The sequence below is a fragment of the Meriones unguiculatus genome, chromosome 11 (assembly GCF_030254825.1).
Source record: "Meriones unguiculatus strain TT.TT164.6M chromosome 11, Bangor_MerUng_6.1, whole genome shotgun sequence".
Lineage (NCBI taxonomy): Eukaryota > Metazoa > Chordata > Mammalia > Rodentia > Muridae > Meriones > Meriones unguiculatus.
The window spans coordinates 98,944,978-98,970,824 of NC_083359.1; the positions used below are offsets into that span (position 1 = coordinate 98,944,978).

At 44.5% G+C, this 25,847-nt stretch overlaps 1 protein-coding gene across 4 annotated transcripts in view; it reads left to right on the plus strand.

Annotated features, from left to right (window-relative positions):
* Positions 1-25,601, plus strand: part of Cnst (consortin, connexin sorting protein) — a 75,866-nt gene extending 50,265 nt beyond the window's left edge. For all 4 annotated transcript variants that reach the window (XM_060364777.1, XM_060364779.1, XM_060364778.1 and 1 more), the window contains 8 exons: positions 3,342-3,372; positions 4,945-5,031; positions 5,395-5,509; positions 8,181-8,202; positions 8,379-8,475; positions 11,353-12,224; positions 22,152-22,287; positions 23,214-25,601. In XM_060364777.1, the coding sequence (XP_060220760.1) occupies positions 3,342-3,372; positions 4,945-5,031; positions 5,395-5,509; positions 8,181-8,202; positions 8,379-8,475; positions 11,353-12,224; positions 22,152-22,287; positions 23,214-23,419 (1,566 nt within the window). In that variant the 3' untranslated portion in view covers positions 23,420-25,601. The remainder of the gene's footprint in view (positions 1-3,341; positions 3,373-4,944; positions 5,032-5,394; positions 5,510-8,180; positions 8,203-8,378; positions 8,476-11,352; positions 12,225-22,151; positions 22,288-23,213) is intronic.
* Positions 25,602-25,847: the final 246 nt, after the last annotated feature.

Below are 25,847 nucleotides of genomic sequence, written 5' to 3' on the forward strand. Positions count from 1 at the left end.
ACTTATCTTCCTGTGCCAGATATTGAACCCAGGGCCTTGAACCAGGCAGGCGAGTGCTCTGTCACAAGCCCTTCCCTGGCCCGTACAGTTGTTGAGCACAGAACATGACTGGACATTTCCTCACAGCATCAGCCCTGCTGTCACACCTTTCCCAGAGCCCTGTCACTATTCCACGGGGCATTTTTTGAAGTACACAGCAAAGGTTGCTGCTTATTAGAGGAAAGACAAATTTGGGCTCTTCCGGTAACACGATTACTTAAAGTCAGCACCATCCATAATTGTTTAAAATGGCTCTTCGGTGGGGAGACAAATAATCGGTGCATGTACGTTAGTTACGGAGTGTAGGCCCGGGGACTGGATCAACGCGCAGCACTCCAGGGCAAACAGAGTACATCAGTGCACACGGCCTCCCTCAGAGACTGGAGCAGTTGTGTCCTGGCCGCCAGGCCTTCTGTGTCAAGGTCCCTAGCAGCCCAGGAAAGACGGACAAAGTTGGATATGTGGAATTAAGAGTTGCCGTTCAAGTTCAAAACAATATTTTACTCACTTTTGTACGCTCTTGAGTCTATGATTTAGACACTTGATAGATGATGTACTGTTGGGTGAGTGAGCGTTTAGTTGAAAAGAAATGCCACAGCATGTGTGATCGCAAGACCAGGCCAGCTGCAGGAAGGAAACAAGTGTGAGACTGAGGATCAGAAATGCAGGAGAGACTTTTTAGGAGTTCGGAGTTTTTTAAAATCAGAGAAGGTCTTGATTGTTTGATGATTGATCGATTGATTGATTGATTGTGTTTGTGACAGGGTTCTTTCTGTCCAGGCTAGCCATAATTCCTGGGCTCAAGCTATTGTTTTTGCCTTCTCGTAGCTGGAATTAAGGTATATGCCTGATTGATTTTGTTGTTGTTTAAAGATGCTTTAGAAAGAAGCTGGTGACTGAGAAGGCTTTTCTGGGATCAGCTCCTGAGACTGGACTCGGTCTAGTGTCCGTTCATGAGTGGGAGTGCGCATGTCCACCGGGCACTTGCCCTGGCCTCTCCCTTCGGTTGTTGAACTGGGAATTGAACCCAGGTCACCACACACGCTAGGCCAGTGCACTGCCACTCAGCTACATCGCCAAGCTGTGGTTATGGTTATGGTTCTAGATAATGGATTCAGAGTCTGGAGCATGCTGGGCAAGCACTGTATCATCTAGCTAGCCTGTACAACACCGGGCCTATAATTAGCACTCAGAAAGAAGAAGCAGAAAGATCAGCAATTCAGAGTCACCCTTGGCTATAGAGTGAATTTTAGGCAAGCCTGTGCTAAGAGATCTTGTGTCAAAAAAAAAAAAAAAAGTAGGTCTAGGCATGGGGCTGAAGAAGTGGCTTAGCAGTTAAGAGCATGTAGTGCTCTTCTGTTCTCTTCCAGAGAATCTGAGTTCAATTCCCAGCACCTATACCAGGTGGATCACAGCTGCCTATAACTCCAGCTCCAAGGAATCAGCTGCCTCTGGCTCTAGCAGCCACCTGCACTGACATTCTCATACTCACACAGTCACGCACATGATTGAAAATGAAACAAATATTGTAATAACAGGACTGTGATAACAGTAATAACAGGAAGTGATAGCTCAGGTGGAAAAATGTGTAAAATTAATTGGAGGGGCTTTCTCTTTCTGTTCTAGCTCTCAAATAAGGAGACAGAGACCTGTTACATTTATTAAAAGTCTTAAGCAGCACAGCTGGGGAGCTTCTCACCCACTCTAACCTGTGCTAGCCTGGCCTACTTCCCACCCATGTGCCCAGGTACTTGCCATCTCGTCTCACCCTGGTTGCTCCTGCTCCATCTTTGTCCCCATGGTGACTCCCTCATGATGACTTCCTCATGGCCCAGCCTCACGGGTACATCCTTATAGCCACCACTGCAGAGACCTCATCTCCTGTCTCTCTCTCGTCCATCTAGGACCTCCCTCCTGGGGTTATAAGTCTCACCTTAACTCTCGTCCCATCTATAGGCTGTTCAGCTCTTTCTTTAACCAGTCAGAGATGATGGAGAACAATTTTGACACAACATTGAGATAGGATATTCTACAATAGTAATGACAGTATCAGAATCGGTTAACATTTAGCTCAGTTCAGCAATTAACAGCTGCATATACAGAGACACATCTTAATTCAGTATGGCTGAAGGTCACCTCTACAAAAGTACCTGCTGTGCAAGCGTGAGAACTTAGTCTGGATCGCCAGCATCAGTGTAAAAACAAACAAAAAACACCAAGGCAGTTATGGTGCACAGGCAGATCCCCACCAGCCAGCCTAGCCAACCAGAGAGCTCCAGGTTCCAGGGCAACCTTGAGTCAAGAACTAAGGTGCCTGACATGCGCAGTACACCTACTTTTAACCTCAGCACTCAGGAAGCAGAGGCAGATGGATCTCTGTGAGGTTGAGGCGAGCCTGAGCTACATACAGAGACCCAGCCTTAAAAATAATACCAATAAGAAAGGAAGACAGCAGTTGCAGAAGATACCACACGTCAAAATCTAGTGTGTGTCCCTGTATGCACATACAAACACGCTAAAATAATCAAGAAATAAAAATATCGCAGCCTGCCCTTGCCTTTGGTGCTACTTAAAACCCTGTTACGTGAAAGGTAGGAGCAAGAGGACCAAGAGTTATGGTCATCCTTGGCTGTATATGGCTCTAAAGGCCAGCCTGGGCTACATGAGACCTAGTCTCAAACATGCACAGTCACCAAAACCAGTGTCCTTGAGGTTTTGAGGTGGCAGTTTTTAAACTAGAAATGAAATGAGTAGTGTTATGGTCTCATGTATTGTGACATTTCTGCCCTTATTGGTGTGTGTGTGTGTGGTCCATGGTGCTCGTGTGGAGGTAAGAGGAAAACTTGTTCTCGCCTTTCAACCCGTGGGTCACATGAATTGAACTCAAGTTGTCAACCTTGGCAGACGCATCTTTTCCCGCGCCATCTCACTGATGCCATTTCTAACTTTTAGTTTTTAATACAGAATAACCTTTTAAGCTTGTTCACCCCTGTTGTACCTTGGTAAGCCTATAGCTTTCCCCTCATCCTTATGCGTCCTTACTTTTTAAGCATTAGGAATTAGGTAAAGCTTGTGTTGACTTAAGCTAGAGTAGAGCGAACATGTTGGCACAGAGGCTGAAGAATGCCTGTGCTGGCTTCTCTTGACTGAGGCCTAAGGATTGTGCCCTGAGCCTACATAGTTCCTCTGAATGTAGTGAAATTGTTTCTGTCAGTGACCTATCAAAGCAGCCTTTCAGGATCTTGCTATTTCCCAAGTTTGTCCTTTCATGCAAACACTAATTTCTTCTTCTGTCTTCACAGGTAGCTGAGACCTATTTCCATGAAGAGGACTGTATCCTTTTCTTAGTCACAGAGAGAAATTCACGGAACCCTTGAAGAGCCATGTTTTAAATTGAGGTCTGTGCAACGAGATGTGCAGGCTGTTTGCTCTCAGTGGGTTTGGGCAGTTGTCTGTGCCCTTGAGGCTGCCTCAAAGAGCAAGGTGGAGGAAACAGGCCCCTCTACAAAATCCCCTAGGGCCACCTAAATTTGGCTTTCCGTAAAGAAGCCCTAATTTTATCAGCATTAAATATTTATGTTCAAGAGAATGGGGAAAACACTTGCTGCTGGGAAGGAAAACTTAAAATTCTCTTGTGCTTAAGGACAAGTCAAATACTGCATGCGGACAGCAATGCATAGAAACCCAGGTTAGGTTAGGGCTAGGGCTAGGGCTAGGGATAGGGATAGGGATAGGGATAGGGATAGGGATAGGGATAGGGATAGGGATAAGGTTAGGGTTAGGGTTAGGGTTAGGGTTAGGGTTAGGATTAGGGCTATCTGACTGCTTGCTGCAACCGTGGTCCTGACCTGCTCAACAGCAGGGCTGTGTGCAGAGAAAAGCATCACTAGAGGGCTGTGTTGTTTGGAGACCATCATGTTAAGATACACCTGTATTACCGGACAATTGAAATTTATGTTTTAACAGTTCCTCACTGACAGAAATGTTTTATGATGCACAGCTATGTAGAGCTGCAAAGGAAAGAGTAGGTCCCCCCTAGTAACCAACAAAATAATGTTTTCAAGTAGACCTTGTGGGGCATTTGAATAGGAAGTGTTCAGCCCTAGGCGGAGGAAGCAGAGGAGCTCTGCTTCTCCTGGGCCAGACTTACGGTCCCAAGGACCGAGAAGGTGACGAAGGAGAGGGAGAACTGAGCCTCCTCGTGTTCATGGGAGGACGCAAAGCTAAGCCTTTTTTCTGGGTCAACATTGAGAACATTGCCGAGAGGAAGCTGCACAGTTGGACAGTGTTTCTAGACCTCCTAAGATACAAGTTATGTGGTACAGATGGAAGCCAAAAGGTCATAAGAAAAACAACAGCAAAATAGTGGAGTTACATGATAATTGGGAAGATCACTGTGGTGAATTAATTTTTCATAAAGGGCCCATGCCATGTTTCCATTATTTAGCATGTTATATTTTTGAGTTGAGGGAGAAAGGGGTCAATGAAAAGTAAGTAAAGGGTCATGAAACCAGAAAGAAACCCTTGCCTGAAGGGTCTCATAGTCAGAAGTCATTTCAGGAGGGGAAGAAAGGGAAACGTGTGGACTCCAAGCTCCGCTGTGGGGGCTCTCTGCAGTTAGACGGCTGGGGTGAGTGCTGAGGTGCACCATCAAGGGCGGTCCTCGAGCAAACCTTCCATCTCTGTGTGCGACAGTTTGAAACCCGAGTGCCTTCATCATGTTTACATGTGTGCATCCAATAGTGACTCTAAAGCCAGGAAACCTCACATCAGATGCACTCAAGTTTACAAATATTTTGTCCTATCATTTTTACGGCAGGCAGGTGCACATTTCTTCTGTGGGACATTCCTTTGCAAAACTGGGGTTTAGTGTAGATTTCTATTTTCCTCAAATGTTCTATTCAGATGAGAAAGCAATGAAATTCATTCAGCTTGAAAGGCTGTATCACGAGCAATTGCTTGCAAACCTTTCTGCCATTCAGGAACAGTGGGGTAAGTACAGCCTGACCCGGAACTCAGAAGTAGCGTCACTGTTGCAGAGGACGAGCTGTGGGTGTAGCTGAGGGTGGGAGAGCCTGCCTACCGAGTGCAAGGCCCTGAGCTCCCGGAGAGAGGGACAGAGGGAAGAGAGGAAGGTGGACGGTCTGTATCTTGCTCTTGGTAGCCATGTTTGCTTCTTCTGCATGCACTCCTGTCTAACTTTGCTTGTAGACTGATGTTTATACATACTGTGAAGTAACCATTTAACTGTGCTAACATTTGGGTTGCTTGAGAAGCTAGCTGCATATTAATTATTACAGTGGAGCCTAAATATATTTTGTAAGAGCCAGTGACTAAAAAATATTTTAAATTTAGAAACAAAATGGAAAGCTGTCCAGCCACATACAGTGAAGCCTCTGAGGAATTCAGAAAAGGGATTTAATGGTGAAGATTTTGAACAGCTTGCTAAAATTTGCACAACTCATCAAGAGTAAGTATGTCATAATTTATTTACAGTAAGTTAGAGAAGATTGAAGGTGTACATTATAGTGAATATTGAAGCATATGACCTATTTCTTTGTTTTCTTGATGTTTTCAATTTAAGAGATTAAACTGAGTATAACAAAATTTTAAGGTTCTTTTCTCAACTTTTTTCTTTCTTTCTTACTGGCCGCACTAGGTTTCCATAGGCTTAGGGGACCCTTCTAGCTATAAATGTTGATAATTTGGATAATTTCTGATTAAAGGATAAGACAAGTCAAATGAGCTAAGTTGTGAATTAGGACTTTTTCTTCTGTTTTTTTTAATCATTATTTATTTTAATTTTATTAAAAATAAATATATTCATTATTATTATTTTGGCTGTTTTCCAGTTTCCGTGTGTGATAAGAAAAGTTATAACTTTTTTAAGAATGGTCTAAAAAGCAGAATATGTAACATTTAACCTAAATGAAGGAAAAGTTCACATAGTAGGTACTTCTCAGTTACTGATTGTGTCGAGGAGATAGATTTTTAAGACTGAATTATCGTAATAGTAAAGCTTGTTCTTTTTTTTGTTTTGTTTTGTTTTGTTGTTGTTGTTCTGCTTATCTTTGTTCTGAATTCCTCATAGGACCACTCAGAGCTCTGAAGGCGAAAGGACTGTGATAGTGTTTAACTAGTGCCCATGTCCGAGCTTAGGCCCTGAGTCCAGTGTACAAAGGATAAAAGACTCTCTGTTCTGCTGGTAACTTTGTCTCCTTCTCTTCAGAGTAATGGACAGTAAACTAAAGCTCTGTGTACTAATAATGAAACAATCCCAAGGAGTTTCTGCGTAGCTCGGGCAAGAGAGCAGACATTTGCCTGAAGAGCTGGCTGTCCTGCAGAGCAGCCTTGGAAGAGTGATGATAGGTCAGGATGGGATGTCCGCTCAGCTCTGCAGATGGTTTCCTGTGCTAGGCAGTTTGAACCTTGCGGCAGTCTCCTCAAGGATTCTGAATTATAACTCATTTTCTTAGCAAGTTCCTGTGTTAGCTTTCTACTTTACATTTTCATCTTTATAACATATTCAGAACGGTAGAAGCCTTTAAAGTAAAGATATTTACTTTATTGAGTCTATTTACTTTCAAATAGACTCAATGCAGACACCTCCCACTTGTCCTCCTGAAGGAACTCTTGGTTTGTTGGTGTGTCATGAACGTTTGAAGTATTTTCTTGGACATAACAGGAGCATGGTATCTTTAGATCACTGTACTCCAAATTATGTCTCGTTATCTATAGTTCAGTGTATGAGCCTGGTAAACTTTTCCCTCTCATCGTCTGTGTGACTAGCGCTCCTAACAGGATCCAAGACCCAGAACACTGTGTCCCCTCAGAGGTCCCTCCCTGTAGCACCGAGTCCATGATCCCCTCTCCTTCCAGGATTGTAACTGAGTCCTGGAGCTGAGTATGGCCTGTAATGGGTCACATGAAACATGGCTACTGTTTCTAGATCCTTCAGTACATCATTGTTCCTGGGTTATATTTTATCATGTGCAGTGCTAGTTTGCTGTTTTGCCGCTGTGCCAATTTATTGTGTGATTGTGTGACAGTTTACATGCTCATTTCATGTATTTGTCGACATTTGAGCTGATTCCAAGTATTATGATAACAGTAAAGCTAGGATTTTAAAACAGGGAATAGGACAGGAACCTACCACAGAGGGCCTCTGAAAGACTACCCAGCAGGGTATCAAAGCAGATGCTGAGACTAATAACCAAACTTTGGGCAGAGTGCAGGGAATCTTAGGAAAGAAGTGGGGAGATAGAAAGACCTGGAGGGGACAGGAGCTCCACAAGGAGACCAACAGAACCAGGAAATCTGGGCACAGGGGTCTTTTCTGAGACTGATACTCTAACCAAGGACCATGCATGGAGATAACCTAGAACACTGAGCCTATGGCAGCTCAGTGTCCAAGTGGGTTCCTAGTAAGAGGAACAGGGACTGTCTCTGACATGAACTCAGTGGCTGGCTCTTGGATCACCTCCCCCTGAGGGGGGAACAACCTTTCCAGGCCACAGAGACAATGCAGCCAGTCCTGATGAGACCTGATAGACTTCGATCAGAAGGAAGGAGAGGAGGACCTCCCCTATCAGTGGACTTGGGGAGGGGCATGGGAGGAGATGAGGGAGAAAGGGTCGGATTGGGAGGGGCTGAGGGAGGGGTCTACAGTTGGGATACAAAGTGAATAAACTGTAATTAATTAAAAAATTAATTAATTTTTTTAAAGCTAGGATTTATTTAATCTACACCTTTACTAGCATACTGTTAAGAGTGGTATTCCTTAAAACCTAGCACTCCAAAGCTACTTGTCTGTCCAGGGGTGATTCCGACATAATTACCTTCTGCCGTAATCTGTTTAAACTGAAAATTTCAGTTGTTTATGGGTGTGAAGAGCACGTGAACCTTGTTTGGATACTTTCAGTAGTAACTGGCTGTCTGCGGAAATGAACACACGCTCTAGCTGTACTTCGTACCACAGAAGCCAGTGGCAGCGATTCAGTCCTGGGAATGTTCCGCGCTAATATTAGAATGTAGAGACGCTGTATTTTTTTTTTATAGTCGTTTCAGTGACATTTGCTTGGAAGCATGCTGTACTTCTAAAACTGTGTCTTGTTTTGTTTTTTTCTTTTTCTTTTCTCCAGCCCTCTGTTGCCCAAGCATAAGGTAAGAGGGTGTTCCTTCTGGAAGCATTCCCTGGGAGCGTGTCGGCGTCTTACACCTGTGGCCGGGTTGCGCTAGAAAACCTTTTCCCGGCACACTTGCAGTTACTTAACTTAATGCAACGGTTTCTCCAAATATTGTGATTATTTTTTTTCTTTGAAAAAAAAAAACCTTTTTAGGTAGCACATGTGGAACAGTCACTGGGGAAGAAATGCTTTTCACGGGTGACAGTGTCTGAAGAGCCAAAGGAAAGAGGAGCAGCAGCCAAAGAGCCAGGTCTGTTGCAGATCATGTTCAGGAGGGATAGAAAAGAACCTGATTACCTGTGGTACTTAAAGTGTTAGATCTCAAATTGCTGTGTTGGAGGGGGTTTTTGCAATTAGGTTTTACATATACTTTCAAAAAAATAGAAACCCCACATTTTTATATGTATTTTCATTTTCAGATAACTAGAAATAATAGAATATAAATTCTTACAAAAGCAAAATAATTTCTGTATTGTCATAGGGAAAACATAATATCAAAAGATTATACAAAAAGTGGCCTGAAATGGCTTTGCTGTGTTTAGATATTCTTTCTTTTTTAAAAAATAAGCAAACATTACTGAATGGATTAACCAGGTACCAACCAGGTACCAACTGTTCTGTAAGTCTAAATAGTGAGAAGTTCTGTCTGGACAACTGATAGCACTTTACCTTGCTCCTTTGTGTGTGTGTGTTTCTTACCCGTATAAAATGTGTTTATATCAAACACATTTGTATCAAAAAGTCTTTGGAAAATTCTTCTAAATGCATTTTCAAAGCTTTAGGAATAAATATGTCTTCAGTTAATTTTTTAATTCTGATGATGCTTTTATTGTCAGTCTATATTGTGGATCCTGGACCTGAGAGCCCGATTTTAAATAGAGATGCCTGGAGTTTTGAGTGAGCGTTTCTGATAATATAGATGTGGCTGTTGCCATCTATTCACCCCTTTTCCCGTAAAAGCACTTGTAAAGTCATTTTGACTTCGTGGCTGGGCATGGTGGTGCACACCTTTAAGCTCAGCATTCAGGGAGGCAGTGCCAGGCAGATCTCTGTGAGTTTGAGGCCAGCCTGTTTTACAAAGTGAGTCCAGGATAGCTAAGGCTACACAGAGAAACCCTGTCTCAAAAAAAAAAAAAAAAGAAAAAGAAAAAAGAAATTAGAAAAGAAAAGAAATCTTCATTCCCTTTTCTCTTATGACACAAACCAGGGATATTGCTTTGTTTCAGCCCCACATGCCCTGTTGGTTTTTGTTTGTTTATCTCTTTAATGCACAAGGTAATATACACTTATAATCTCAGAACAAAGACAGGAAGAGCAGAGACTTAGAGTCATCCTCCTCGGTTACTGGGTGCTGGCCTGAGCTGTATAAGTAAGTCCCTTACACACACCCTAGTACCTCCAAAGTGAAGGGAAGGTCTCAGTGGTCCCTCAGTTTGAGTGTGGCTGTGCCTTCATGTTGTATGCATTGGGAAGAATGCTGTTAGTTTTCAAACTGCTGGCACTGGCTTGTCATTGCCTCCTGCTGGGCCTCTGCTGTGGTCTGTGTGGCACAGATGGGGAAGCTGAGGCACCACGTGACAGCCATTTGTCTGTTGCTTTGATTCATAAGTTAAACCTGGATCTTCTGGCTTCTAGCAGTACCTCATGCTTTGCTAAGGAAACTGTAGGGGTCAACAATCCAAACACCCACTAACACCCACCATTGGAGGAGTGTGGACCGACTCGTGGAAAAGGAAGGGCATCTTGCCCTGCCTTGATAAAATAATGTGTTTAAAAGAAACCTGTCCTTGCTGTGGGTGACTTTCCAGTGTAGCTTGGGACTCTGAACTCTTTGCATCATACTCTTTCTTTTTGTGTCATTGTTGTTTATCACCCTCTCCTTTATGTGGAGCCCTCTCCCCCGCCCCCACCTTGTGGCTTAACATGACCTATCAAGTGTGCTCCCAGTCTCAGTTAGTCTCCGAATCCTGCAGATGTGATTGAGGGCCATCTCTGAACTGCTGGATGTGGGATCTTATGACTGAGCTGGACCATTTTCCAGCTGGCTGTGGCCTTCCTTGCTCTGACCCTCACTCCACACCTTGCCGTAGGGGACAGCAGTACAAACCCATGGGCCAGAGCACACAACCCATGGGTACCAGATGCCCACCTGTTTCCTTGCAGTCAGACCTTGAGAATGGGAGAGAGAAAGGCTGCAGGACTCTCCAGACACGGGCGCTGCTCAGCCCTCTATTTAGGCTAGGGGAGGGGTACAGAAGGCTTGCAGAGCCTCCTCTGCACTGGAGCTGAGGCTGCCGGGCCAGCTCTGGCTTCTCTGACACCCGGGACTGTACCTATGAAACGCCAGATCTTTGATATGGACTCAGCTTGGATTGTCAGTAACTGACAATCCCATAAATTAAAATTAAAAATGAATAAAATTATTCTTTTGTCTTACACTTCTGCCCATTATTTGTGGAAATTATATGCCATCATGAAAGTTTAACTCACAAGATGAGAAGGTTTCTCTGTTAACCCAGGGGCAATTTCTAATTCTTAATTACATAAAGGTTTTTAACTGTTTTAAGGGTTTTTTTTTTAAAGTATTTTAAGTTGATTTTATTCTAGTAAAAAAAAAATTGGAAGGTCTAAATTCAAACCTGTTTCTACTTGTCAAAATGTACTTGTTTTATGTCCTTTTGCTACCATGTGCTAAGATTTACCTAAGCTTACCTAAAAGTACTTACCTATGATGCTGTGCCTTAAGTAAGTAGAAGCTAAAAACTTTTCTAGCTTCAGTAGATTAAAAAAATAAAATAAGTGTATTCATTTAAATGTAAAAGACCAAAAAGATGGAATTTAACCTTTTTTTAATAATGAAGACTGAACCATTCATTTATTTTAATATGGTTTTGAATAATCTCCATTGTTTTATTAACATTGCTATTTTATTAATATTATTAATACTATTGTTAAATACTCAGCATGCATGTTCTACCTAAGGACGTTGCAATGCAACAGACAGCATTTCTGTCTGAGAGGGTTAGAATAATCCTGTGTTACACATGTGCTCATCTGTCCCTTCTCCACCTTTATGTGCTAAGCATTGTTTGGAATTCAAAAGCAGCTTGTTCCTCTTCATCTTCAGAGACTGAAACCTGTCCTGGCATGGAGCCAAGTGGAGGCCAGCATGAAGAGCGGCCCCAGGAGAGCAGCCCCAGCTGCCATCAGATGGACTGGCAGGCAGCTTCCCCCGACCTTCCAGGAACTGCAGGGAAGGACCACACGGAGGAGCCGGTCTGCAGCACCAGTGCCACGCTGGAGCACCACACCCAGTCCCCAGAGACAACCAGGAGCAGGTCAGGGCCAGAAGCCGCTGAGGATGCCTGTGAGCATGACAGCTGCTTGTGGGTGCCTCCCGCAGAGGACCACCCCCATGTGGCCAAAGACCCTGAGGTGTCTGCGCCTAGTGAGTCAGTGGCAGAGCTGCAGCTCTTCCCCCGCGGTGACAGGGTACCTCCTGTGTTGATCTCAGAGGGTAAATATTCACAGGCACACGGAAAAAAACTCTGCCTGCCACTTCAGGATGCATTTGAAGCACTGCCCAGGGACCAGCTTCAGAACAGTGAGCTAAATGAGCCACAGCAGGCTGATCTCACAGGCGGTGATGGGAAATCACCACAGCGTCAGCCTGGCTCTGAGAGTGCACTTTGTGATGGCAGCAAAGCGCCTGGCGTAAGTACTCTGTGTCCAGAAGTGTGTATGGCCCCAGAAGAAAGGCGAGATAGGGGAGATCCAGTCAGTAAGGAAACGGAAGACTATCTGAACAGCCTCTTGGAAGGATGTTTAAAAGACGTCGAAGATTCTCTGCCCTATGAAGATACCCTGGACGACGACGACTCTGACCTCCTCCAAGACCTTTCTCCTGACGAGGCGTCCTACAGTCTCCAGGAGAATCTGCCTCCTGACGACAGCTCGCTCTCCCTAGATGATCTGGCCAAGAAGATAGAGATTGCAGAGGTAAAGCAAAGATGAAGTAAGATGAAATCTCACATGCTAATTGTTGCTTTGTCTTTATGAATTTTCTCTGGCGTTAAGCCTGAGGGGAATGTTTTCGTTAACTGTTAAATGATTTGTCCGTGTTGAATCAGATGGCTTTCAGTCACTGCAGCGTCTACAGTGCAGGAAGCGCTGCCTTCTGCTTCTAGACCTAGAGGCATGGTCAGGGATGCTGTATTTCTTTACCTGGTGAATTCAGTTTAGCATTCTCAGGGGCTCAGATGAAGACAAGATTGACCACACTTGAATAAGGAAATCCTTGTCCTCAGACGCACAGGAAATGAAATGATTCGTGCTTATTGTTCCTTCAGGGTCGTAACATACATTTTCCAGTCACCAGGAACAGCCTCAACAGAATGAGGAAAGTTTTAAAATAAGCACACTGGGACGTACTCGATGAATTTTAAGCTATTAAATGGGGGGGTGGGAGGAAGCAAAGAAAGATGACTACTGTCCTTTGTTTAATTAGAGAAATTTGAAAGCCCTGGAGAGAAAGATAAAAAGCTATGGGGTAAAATACAGAAAGTAAGTGTAGAAAACAAAGAAGCCACAGCAGACATCCTAAGGAGCCGAGTGGGAAGAGGACTCCCGTGGGGCGGGGCTCACTGCTGCTGAGCCGGCTGCTGCGAGCTGCTGCGAGCCGGCCTTGCTTCTCTTCCAGCCTGCTTGTGCTGGGAAAGTGAGGCCACTTTTTCTGTCACTTTTCCCTCTTCAAGTGGCCCTTGTCCTCATTCACACCTGTAAACCGTGCCCTGGGGAGGCTTTGACAGGAGGGCACTGTGAGTTTGAGGCCAGCCTTGGCTAGAATGAGACACCGTCTCAAACGCCTACATTTCTCATGTATAACTACTGTATTCTAACAGCTTTCTCTTTGAGATAGGTGAATTCAGGGGAAAAACAGAAAAATAAAGCAAAAATAGGTAACAGATTATACGTGATAATGGAACTCCGTGACAAGCTTCCTGAGACCATTGTTCTCCTACTATTTAGTTAATTTACTATAAGCTATGGTTTCCCTCGGTTTTGACAAAATTAGATTTTTTAAAAGTAAAGCCTTAAGCTCAGCAGTTATTTTACAAGGCCACTTGATTGTCAGATAGTTCCCACGAAACTATGGTTTTTGTGTCTTGATTTTCTCTTGTCAGAATCATTTGGTGTTGCTCACTGTATACTGAGTATCTGCTCACGATGACGGTCCAATTAGAAAATGGGTGGAAGTGATGGCTGCACAGCGTTTTTGAATAACGTACTGAACTGTGTAGATAAAAAGGGTTGAAATGGTACTTTTATGTTATCTATCTCAGCACAGTTTTCGGAATATTTTTTGAGGAGCAGCAGAGTTGACAGAGCTAGACCAGCGTTCAGTGTGTCCTGAACACAGCTCTGTGCAGGGGCCAGCAAGCCAGTGAGCACGAGAGTGTTACAGCCAAGCGGGGCGTTCCTTCTCAGGGCACAGCACAGGCTTTCTCTTCCCATGAGACTGTGGCTAGAAAATTGTATGTAGAGTTGAAAGCTGTCTCTTCTGAGAAGTTGGGTCACAATGGCCTCCTCTTGAAATGCACCGGTCTGTTGAGTGTCGCTGCCTGAGAACCCCTGACGCCGTTCTATTCAGCTAATAAATACAGCATATTCTGTACTGGTGCTAAGTAGACTGTTAAACACATTCTGAGTACTTACTCCAATAGCAACTCTGCCTGTCTGTAAGAGTCTTAAGCTAGAAGAAATCACTAATACTTTAGTGCTTTCTTAATACCGTAAGAGTGAAGCTTTAGGTGAAGTAAAACATACAGGTCAGCCATAGGCTTCCTTATAACTGCAGCTACTTACTCACAGACACACAGACACACAGACAGGATTTGTTTGTCTCTGTTTTGAAACTAGGCCTCGTGTAGCTCTGGCTGGCTTCCAACATGTGAGGCAACCTTGAACTCTTGATCCTTCTACCTCTGTCTCTCAAGTGCTGGAATTACCAGAATACAGCACATTTTTGGTTTGTTTGTCTGTATTGGGGATAGTTCACAAGAGTCTTGGATATGCTAGGCAACATTCTACAGCTGAGCTACACACACCGCAGCCCCTAATTTTTAAATTTGTAATAATTAGATCCTAGAAACTTAGTTTTGGCTTAAGTAAAGTGCTTTAAACCAGTTTTTGCTGTGTGCCTGCAGCAACCATCTAAGAGTCTTCTGGCTCTGTTGGGCGCTGTGGCGTTGAAGGGGAAGCTTGGCTTTGTAGAGCTCCCTGCTGTCACTGCTGACTGACGTAGTAAAGACGGTGTCAGGCTTCCTGGCTCTTGCAGTCACAGCTGAAGGGGGTGGTAGTTCTCCCAGTGCCTCTGCCTGTCACTGTTAGTCTCTCTTCTCCTGGCCTCTGCGAGCCACCGCACCCCTGCCTGGGACTCTGACCTCTCAGGGCACTGCTGTCTTCTCTCTTGGACAGCTTTTTCTCTTGCCACTCTGCGTTGTTCAGTCTGGGCTCCAGTAGAATTTGTTCTTAGAACGATGGCCCGCCACTTGTTAGGTTGTTTTAGATAAAGATTCTTCTTATCAAATGAAATAATGTTGACTTCAGAGAGAAGGAGAAATGTCTCCAGCTCATGAGTCTGGAGGCATGTGTAAACGAAACTTTGTAGACGTCATAAGCTTTTCTCAAACCTAGGAATACTTTTGCCGAATAATAGTTTAATATTTAAAGCACTGCTGTTTTTTCTTATTCAAAAGAACATGCCCCATTGTCATCCAGTGCTGTCATCTCCTTCTACCTGGGGGAACCTGGTGGAATTGGGCGGGGTGGGGAGAGGGCTAAACTCAGGTCCTTAGGTTTAATAGCCAGCATCTCACCTACTGGGCCAACTCTGGCCCAGGTTGTTGGTTTTTGAGACAGACTCTCACTATAAAACTTAGGCTTCTGTCCTTTAACTTGCAATCCTCCTGCCTCAGTCTCCCCAGTACTGACATTATAAGTATGTGACACCAGACCTGGTTTATTTCATAGATTTTATGAGAAAAAAAAAAAGCTAGTATTGTGCAGTATCAGACAACAAGTTTGCACCACTCATTTATTCCCACACTTACTAATTTTTGAGATTGACTTCCATTGAGTTCCATGGTGACACCAATGTAACCATTAAAAATACAGCTAAAGCTGGACTTGGTAGCACAAGCCTTGATCCCAGCACTAGGAAGAAGGCTGTGAGTTTGAGGCCAGCCAGGACTACGTAGTGAGACCCTGCCTCAAAACTAAACTAAACTAAAATTTTAAAATTACCTATTGGGGGCCAAGAGATGTCTGAGTGGATCGGACCTTTAACCATTGTGTCAAGCGGGTGGATCTTGGGAAAAGAAGTCTTAGAAACGTCAGCCATGACAGTTCTGCTCAGAGTAGCTCTTTCCAGGGAGGCAGAAGTATAGCCTGCTCACTGAAGACATTTTGGCTTCCAAGAACACCAGGGGTGGGAATGGCTGACCCCTGATTTATGTAGCTCTCTAACTACTAGTCCCCTAGGAAAACCCTAGGATTGCCCATTTTTAATTTGTGCCAGATGGTGCCATTTTTGCCTCTTGTTTTTAGACTGCTTTTTACATATCTAGTTAGTTAATGCATCTTGATTGACATGTTTCTTTTACCAAGTTCCTTTCCTGTTTTAATTACATTTCAAATTTACATATTTGCTGCTCTTCCTAGCCATTTGCATTAGTTTCCTCTTCATTGTTTTATCCCTTCTCCACTACCAGTAGCTTCACATTGGCACTGTGTAGATACCCGAAAGCGCCAACCAGGTCATAAAAATGAATGCAATGACTTGACTGTGGCTGTGGAGATGTCCCCAAACCTGTCTAGAGGTTTTCGTATTTTTAAAAACTCTCTTCTTGGGGCTGGAGAGATGGTCAGTGGTTAAAAGCCCTTGTTCTCCCCAGGGCCCAGGTTTGGTTTCTAGAACCCATATGGAACCTTGAAAACATCTATAACTCTAGTTCCCTGAACTCTTCAGGTATAGGTACATACATGGTCACATACATAATGCAGGCAAAACACTCATAAAAAGAATCTTGAAACAAACAAAACCTCTAGTAGGCCTGGGTGTAGTGCACACAACTTTAATCTCAACACTTGGAAGGTAGAGGCAGGCTGATTTCTGTGAGTTCAAGGCCAGTTGGAACTACATGGTGAGACCTTGTCTCAAAAATGAATGAATAAAATAATAAAACAAGATACTCTTAAGTCAAAGACCGAGTTCAGCTCTCTAGCACTCAGACTGTTAAACATCTGCCCTAAAATATACTATGTGCCGCCAGCCTCTTCCCGGGCTCCCTGTAGCTCTGTGGAAAAGGCTTTGCAATGCAGCGTGAAATCCAGGATTCTTGGTAAGGGCCCATCCACTTTCGGCATCATATCCTCCTGTGTTTTCAGCTATGGTCAGACTGGTCCCCTCACTACCTTGCACTTTCTGGCCTGCTCCTTGCCACCTGTGTTGTGTTCATTTTAGTGATGCACCGTCTTCTACATCTGTACCTTACCTCAATGTCCAGCCTGTGCCTTTTCAACGTGGAACGGGCCCAGGACTCTGCTCGACTCCCTGAATTTGCTCTTCCTTTGGCACTGTTTTTCTGAACTGTAAAATTATTTTTGTTGCTACGTCATAACTCTAATTTTGCTACTGTTATGAATCATAATGTAAATATTTGATGGGCAGGGTATGTGATATACGACCCCTGTAAAAGGGTTGCTCAGTTATCCAAAGGGTCCTCAACCCACAGGTTGAACGCCCTGTCTTAAGGCCTTGTCTAGCTGTGATGTTCCCCTGCAGGCATGCTTTCTTCTCCACCACACTGCCCGGTCCTGAAAGATAAGGGTGCTGTTGGCTCTGTCTCTGTGTCTCTCTCTAGCTTCTAACTGTATGCTGGGTGTCTCTGTGTAAACCCCTCGTTCGGGTATTCATTTCTCTCTCTGGCATGCTAACTAAGTACCTACTACTTGATAGAAATCAGGGGACAGCAGTAAACACAGATCAAGCCCCTGTCTTCGTGATGCTTGCTTTCCAGAAGGAGAGAGAATTGAAACCAAATTCACATAAAAATAAACAATGTAGCTTCAAATATTAGTAAAGGAACCAGCAAGATGCTCAGCTGCCAGAGGCAGTGGCCACCGAGCCCAAAACTCGATTTAGGCACACCACAAAGTGGACAGGGAAAACTGACTCTGGAGATTTAAGAAGGGCCGTACCTGACACGCTTACATTTCCTTTCCCATCTTGTACTTACCAAACTGTCTGTTTTGCAAGTTAAGACCTAGCTACAAAAGCATGCAGCAGTAGCCAATCTGGAATATTTAGATGCATATAGAGTGTTCCTGGGGTTTTTGTTTGTTGATTGTTTGGTTGGTTTCGGCCTGTTTGATTTTTGTTTTGTTTGCTTGGCTTGGTTTGGTTTAGTTTTTTGAGACCAGCTTTCTTTGTGTAGCCACCCTGGAACTCAGGGTAGCCTGGAACTCAGAGATCCAACTGCCTCTGGCTCCTGAATGCTGAGATTAAAGGCATATGCCACCACCACCTGGCTCTGGTTTTGTTTTCAACAATATACTTTTTCCTTCTTAAGCTTTTAGAAGTTCAATATGGCCTGTTTCACCCACGATCTGTTCTCCCACTTGGCGTCTCCTGTTACAGCACAGCTCCTAAATTTAGCACAGGGAGGCCTGAGGAAGACACAGGCCCTTCTGTGAAATGGCTTTCCACATTACCTGTCACCTCTGGGTCCAGCCATGGCTTGTTTTATCAGTTAGTTGTGACACTAGCCATGACATTAATCTGCTTCTACCAAAGATCTTCACTCTTTCACCCCACTTCCAGGACAAGAGTCTCTTAACTGGCAACACAGAAGATTAGAATTTCAGGTAGAAAAATAAAAGCAGCTTCTGGAAAGCCAAAAGCCTTGCGACATATTTGAAAATTCTATTCATTTCACTCTAATTGCAACAAATCCATACAGCACAGAGCAAAATCCATAGCACAGGTTGGGTCTTTGGTTTAACCCTGAATGTGTGCTTAACCCTGCCAGCTGCCGGCAGTGTATGAGCTCAAGCCCCCCAAGGTTGGCTTTGCTTCCTCTGATAACGGCTGAGACCCCTGTGAGGGTGAAGAATGAGTGTGGGACTGTCTGTTAAATGCACAGCTCGTCTGTGGTGAAGGCACTGACTCGTGAGTGTTGTTTGTCAAGTTCGTTGGAAGCCAAGTGTGTGTTTTTGTTTCAAATCGACAAGCCTTGAGGTTCTGGGTGAGGCGAGTCTAACTGGTGTCCATTTCCCCTTTAATCTGGCGAGGAAGGACTTGTGCCTTCCTCGCCAGATTAGACAGACAGACTGAAATTCTTCATATCTTTTGTTTTGTTTTTCTAAGGAAGGATTTCTCTGTCCTGGACTCACTCTGTAGACCAGGCTGGCCTCGAATGCACAGAGACGCACCTTCCTCTGCCTCCCTGAGTGCTGGGATTACAGGCTTGCGCCACCGCGCCCACCTGGCTTCTTTGTGCCTTATTTATTGATTTGTCTGTCTGTTTGTCTGTTTGAGGCAGTCTCACTATGTAGCCCTGGCTGTCCTGGAACTTACTGTGTAGTCCAGCTGTCCCTGAACTCACAGAGACGATCTCCTGCCTCTGCCTCCCGAGTGCTAGGATTAAAAGTGCGTCTCACCACACTCAGCCTCTTATTTCATGGCGGCAACAAAAACATCATAGAATTCCTTTCTTGGAGTCATTTCAAGGAGACACATTGCTCTAAGCTGTCTATAGAGACTCTGTATGAAGCCATTCGGCATCCTCAGGGTAACGTGAACAAGGCCACGCTCTTATTTCAGATTACTTACTCATCCACTGTAGAACTAAGGCAAAGTCCACCTGCATGAGTCCTTTCTTTTGTTTTTTAATTAATTCCCCTCCTCTTCTCCCAGTCCCTTCCCCCACCTCTCCCACCTCACTCTCCCCATCCACTTCTCCTCCATTTCTCCTCAGAAAAAGGCAGGCCTCCCATGGGTATCAACGAGCTACGACATATCAAGTTGCAGTCAGACTAGGCACTCTCCTATTAAGGCTGGATGAGGCAACCCAGTAGGATGAAAGGGGTCCGAAAGCAGGGAACAGAGTCTGAGACAGCCCCCATTTTCACTGTTAGAAGTCTCACAAGAAGACCAAGCTAAGCCTGATGGCCTAAGTTCAACCTCTGGAACCCAAACAGTGGAGGGAAAAATAACAACTTCTGTGAGTCATCTTGATCTAGTATGGATGAACACATGCGCGCGCACACACATTAAATAAATGTATCTTAAACTACATCTTAACTCCTGAGCCAGAGATGCATCTCAGTGGTAGACTCCATGCCTGGCATGCAGTAGGCACACCTGCAGTCCTAAGTCCAAGAGTTCAAGACCAGCCTGAGAAATATAGCAGGACTCTCTATGAAAACAAAAGTGAAGCCTTCCCGTGTTAAGTAAATTTACCACTAGCAAATGTATAACAGAAAACTGTCTAAAGGGGAAAAAAATAACAAAGGATCCTTGAGGCTCCACCCCCTTATTTTTACATTTTCTAGGAATAAAAAGATTGTCAGTATTAGTTTCATTAAAACTAATTTCTATTTTTTCCCTTCCTTTTTAAGATGTTTCTAAATTTATTTTGCATGTGTGTGATGCATGTGTGAAGTACATGTATGTGGTACATGTATGCGATACAGCATGTGTGTGTGGTGCATGTGTGTGCTACATGTGTATGATACATGTGTGTGGTGCATGGGTGTGATACATGTGTAAAGCATTGTGTGGTGATGCATGTTTGTGATACATGTGTGAAGCATGGGTATAATGCATGTATGTGGTAGATGGGTGAGGTGTATGGGTATAGTACATGTGTTTGGTGCATGTGTGTGGTGATGGGTATGATGCATGTATGTGGTACATGGGTAAGGTCTATAGATGAGGTACATGGGTATGGTGCATGTGTGTGATGCATGGGTGAGGTGTGTGTGGTGCATGTATGTGATGCATGGGTGTGGCTCATGTGTGTGGCGCATGTGCATACAGAAGTACACAGGCTGGAGGCCGTGTGAGGGCCAGAGCTCAGCTCTCGGAAGCCAGTTCTCTCCTGGGTGGAATCTGAGAATCAAACTCGGGTTGTCAAGCTTGCACAGCAAGAGCCTTTGCCCACTTGGCCATTTCACTGGCCCCATGCCTTGGTCTTTAAAATTCTAAAGGTGTATCTTTGTCTCTCGGTTTAAACAGGGCACTTGTGAGAATCATTTCCCATTGTTTTATGAAGGAATTGTTCAGTGTTTTCTAAGAAAAGTTTAAAAAAACTATTTCTTCACATATTTACATTTATGTATTTACATTTATGTAAAAAAAGACTTTACATTTATGTATTTATTGAGAGGGATATGCCTGTGCCACAGCATTCCTGTGAAGGTCAGAGGGTAACTTGAGGGAGTTGGTTCTCTCTTTCCATCATTACATGAGTTCCGAGGATCAAACTCGGGTAGTCTTCAAGGTTGGTGGCAAGGACCCCTGCCCACTGAGCTACCCTGCCAGCCCTGCACTTAGCATTTTAATGTCACTGAAGTACTTTAGTGTTCTTAGAATAAGGATATCTGAAATATGTATTTCCTATAAAAAGAACAAATTGCTAGCTTATTGATCTTTCTTCAGATAATGGTTTGTATAAACGCATGTTCAAAGAATCCCGGTAGAAGACTATTTGTCTGAGAGCCATTTGCTCCTAAAAGCTGCATGTCATAAAAAGAACTAATGGCATCCATAATTACCCAAGATCGCTGGCCAGAACTGGAAATCGTATTAGGTACTTTATGCCGCTGATTGGCTCCGTGACATGACAGGCAGCTCCAGCTTGCAGCGCTGACAGCCACAGTGTTGCGCCCACAGTACCCACGCATGGCATCATCTAGAGCGTGAAGCAAGCATGTTCCTCCTCCTGGTCTGCTGGGATACAGACATGGGCAGCTCCCTCCAGCCTCTTCCAACTGACCCTCACCCCACACTTGGAGGTGTCTCCCCTCAATGGCAAGCAGGTGCTTTTGGTTTTAAAAAAGAGGTGGGACACAGAAGGAGAGGGGTAACCTGTGTGTGGTGGAGCTGAAGAGGGACCCGACGCCGAGTTCCCATGAGGCACTCAACTGTGACTACTTTAGCCTTTATGTCTGTCACAGCTACTCAATGCCGCCCCAGAGCCCCCAAAGCTATGCAAAACTTGGGTAGTTTCCAGTTAAATTTACAAAAACAGGCAGTGAAGTAAAGCTAGGTGTGGTAGCACTCAGGAGGCTCACGGAAAATCTCAAGTTCAAGGTTAGTCTGGGCTATAGCAGGTTCCAGGCTCCTGAGCTATGAAGTGGAGACTTATCCGGGGGAAAAGCAAGAGCCAGGGGCTGCTGGTTACCAACCTCTGCATACCAAATAATGAGTCAGAGAAAAATGAAATTCTAGAAGAAATGTTCCCAAAAGATTTTGAAGATAGATTATTGAGTAATGTGTACTCTCTCAGAGGAACTGAGGTAATTCATTTGATGTTAAGTTTGCTGCCATATATATTTTAAGCCTCATCTTTTTATATCTTAAATAGTGTCACTAAGATAGACATCATAGCTCATGCATGTAATCCCAGCCTCCGGCTAAGGCAGGAAAACTGCCATGAATTCAAGACCAGCCTGGGCAAGGTTCTATCTCGAAAGGAAGGGAGTGGGAAGGAAGGAGGAAGCAAGCTAGCCTATTGATGAGTGAAGAGGAGAGATGGAGTATAAGTCACTGAAATAGTGTTCTATGGCTGCCTGGGTAGATATCACCAAAAGGTCCCACCTGCCTTAAACCCGACAACTGGTTCTTCCAACCCCTGACAGGCTGCTCCTGCGGAGGGGCTGGTGTCCATCCTGAAGAAGAGGAATGACACAGTAGGAGACCACCCTGCACAGATGCAGCAGAAGCCATCCAAGAGAAGAGTGCGCTTCCAGGAAATAGATGACAACCTGGATCAAGGTGCGCCCAGCCCCGGGTCTGTGAGTGCTGGACAGTCCTATGGCGTGATGACCAGCTGTGAGTGCTGGACAGTCGTGTGAGACAGGATTTGTAAGGGCTTTGAGGACTCAGTTCCTCTATCTTCTAGCAGAGAGACAAAAAGAAATCAAGTTTTTTGCTGAAATAAATGAGCAAGTTACAAAGTTGACTTTGTGATCTTCTCAGCCCAGAAAGAGGCAAGGTTGAAAACTCACCTCAGGTTTTTTTCTTTAGTATTTTCTTTTTTATTATTTTTTTTTCTAGTGAGCCTGTTATTTTGGTTTTTAGTGACAAATTAATGCCCCTCCTTTACTGTGAGGCATTCTCTCTGTATGGAAGCTGATGTCTCCCAAGTGTGTCTGCTCAGCACAGTTGCTACAGGCGGGCATCAGATCCACTGGAACTAGAGCTAGAGAGGGTTGAGGGCTGTCATGTGGTGTGTGGGACTCAAACCTGGGTCCCTTGGAAGAGCAATCAGTTGCTCTTAACTCCTGAGCCATCTCTCCAAACCCCCGTACGTGATTTTAAATTTTATGATAGCCACATAGGTAAAATGTGCTTTAATAGTATATTTCATTTAACATAGACTATCAAAATTACTACATGTTATCAGTGTGTGAAGAATTGCTGGTGAGGTATTGCACATCCTCTTTTCCATACACTGTCTTGCAAAGCTGGGACCTAGTTCATACTCCTGTTGCATCTTTTTTGCATCAGTCACTTGTCGGGTATTCAACAGCAACCCATGGCTCATCCCCCCACAGCGCATAATGCTTTTATTGAAACAAAATAGATATTTTCAAATACCTAAATGGTATTAAAATGCTATCTCTCCATGTACTACAAGACCCAAGACTCCTGAATAATAAAATCTGCTGCTGGTGTAACCCCTGTTCTGTTGTCCACAGATGAGGTTGGTGGCGGCTCCTGTGTCCTGCTCATCCTGCTGTGCATAGCCACCGTTTTCCTCAGTGTGGGAGGAACTGCGCTCTACTGCACCCTGGGGGGCATGGAGTCGCCCGTTTGCACAGACTTTGCCGACAATGTGGACTTCTACTATACTAAACTGCTGCAGGGCGTGGCGGGACTTAAGCACTGGGTCTACCTCTCCTAGCAGCGAGCGCACCAGGCGTGCTGACCGACAGACAAGCAAACTTCCCCAACAGCTTTCACTTCAGGAGTCCCCAAGGACGGACCTCAGAAACAGTGACCTTAAATGGCAGCCCAGAGAGCGCTGTTAGAGCAACCCCCAGAAGAAGGTGGGCGCTGATGGAGGCGCTGGGGACAGAGGGCGGGAGCTGTGGAGAGCATGCCCCCTCCTTGCCGCTTCCTCCCGTTAGGAAGCACGCTGGGCATAGGCGTGCAGGGCCCACCCCGTGGGCAGACGGACACTCCTGGTTTACAGCCATTCATCCATAGACATCGCTTCCTGCCATCATGCAATAAGTTTCTTTGTAATCAGAGAGAGTTACCATATGGTTTCAATGCCATTTTTTTTAGTTAATCTCGGGAGCTGTGTAATTTAAGCTAGATTCTGTTCTCCATTTGTGAAGTGGTTGTGTGCGTGTGTGTGTGTCTGAAGCAGCTATCACAAGCGGATATCCAGCGTAGAGTACAAAGATTACCTTTATTCTTCTAACTTGACTACAATGTGCAGGCACACGTCTTTGGAGAAGGCTTACCCGTGAACTGGATAAACTGTAGAAATGTTGGCCCTGAATTGAGAAATGGACAGATTGGTGGCAGTGAATTTTACAGGCCTGAAGGCACAGTGCCACAACCCCCAAGGCCCAGATGAGATTACACAGTGGCTTCTGCGCTGCCGGAAGCCATGAGTGCCGGGTTCCACGGCTTAAGAGAAACCTGCTGAACATCTGTCATCCTCTGAGAACCTAAGGATAGGGACCCAAGTAAGATGTAACCGAGCATGGGTGTTTATGGGAAGTTGACCCATACCACCACAGGTATTGAGTAATTCAGGCCACACACTTGGGTGTGTGGAATGTGTGTTCCTGCATGGGCTCATTTCAGACCCCATCATGGGGTCATGAAGCAGAAATCCAGTCAGACCTTAAGCAGACGAATGTCTAGTTTTGTTTAAATCTGTCACTGGGTGGCCTTTCCTTATTTATGGTACGGTGATCGGATGTTTAGGAAGCCTTGCTTTGACCTTTTATATTCCAGGCAACATCGTTTTTTTTAAAAATCATGAATTATAGTTTTTTAGCAAGTGATCATTATATTCTGTTTTCCTGTGAGGATCGTTTGGAAGGAAAGGAGGAATTGCTTTGTAGCTGTTACTGGCTGGCACAGTACCTTCCTTTGTGTCTCTGCTTGCTTACTTGGAACGTGAATTTAAAGGGCTTCTGTGTGAGCTGAGTGTGTGTCGCTGAGACCCGCTGCTACCTACTCAAGTAGACGCTCAAGCTGTTGATTTTTCTATCACTTCAGCTCCACGTGTTTTTAGGCTTATTTTTTTAATTGACATTTTATTTTCACTTATAATAGTGTGTGGCTATTTCTTATCATGTCACCATAAACTGTAATATTTTCAATGGTTATAGATCAGAGTTATTTATTTAGGAGTACACAGAATACTGAAATTTAGATTCCTTATACCTAAGGCTGATTTTATTAGAAGATTATTTTAATGTCCTATTATAAATTTTAAGACTTTGTATTCATATCAGTTCTGTAGAAGCTGCCACTTAGCGAGGTCTTCTGTGAGGGCGGGCCTCCACGTGATACACAGACATGTTTCCCCCTTGTGATTTCTAGTCACAGGGATTTGGTGATCCTCATTTCTGCCGATTGTATGTCAGGAAAAGTTCAAATCTCCCTCCTGTTCACGCTCAGAGTCACGTGTGATCTCTGGTGTTGTGTTTGCCACTCAGCCACCCTGACCACTTTTCTAAAACCCCAGGTTTCCTGGGAGCTGTCAGTGCAAGAAAGGCCTGAAGTGGCACCTTGCTAACCAGTGACCCAGTTCCGTGTCAGAGGAGCCGGGGTACTCAGCACTCCAGGGACCACAGAGTGATCTTGGGAGCAGACTGACCTCGTGACGCACAGCGGGCATGAACTCTCACCTTGAAAAACATACTAGTCACTTACCGCATGAATTAGAGTATCCACCAGGAGGGGAGAGGATGTGACGCCAAATGTAAAGCATCCGTCAGTTGTACTGAAACGTCATCTGTCATTTGAAAGTGCTGATAACTGTTTATAACTAGCCTTCTTAAGGACTGTATTTGAGGGTGTCAAATCAAGCTTGTAATTTAAAACCTACACCATCAAAATGTCTCAGAGAATTTATTTGAACCCTTGGGTGTGGACGGAACTGCTTGAAAGCAAAATACAATGGCAGAGTTTGTCCAGCCCCTGAAGGACATGCCATCTATTTGCGGGAAGTCTTTTTCCTTTAATTGCATTTTTTTTTTTTTGGAGGGGGAGAGCACATTTGTACCACAGTGTGCATGTGAAGGAAAGAACAGCACCTAAGGGAGTCTCCTCTCCTTCCCCTGTTATGGGCCAGAGGCCCCACC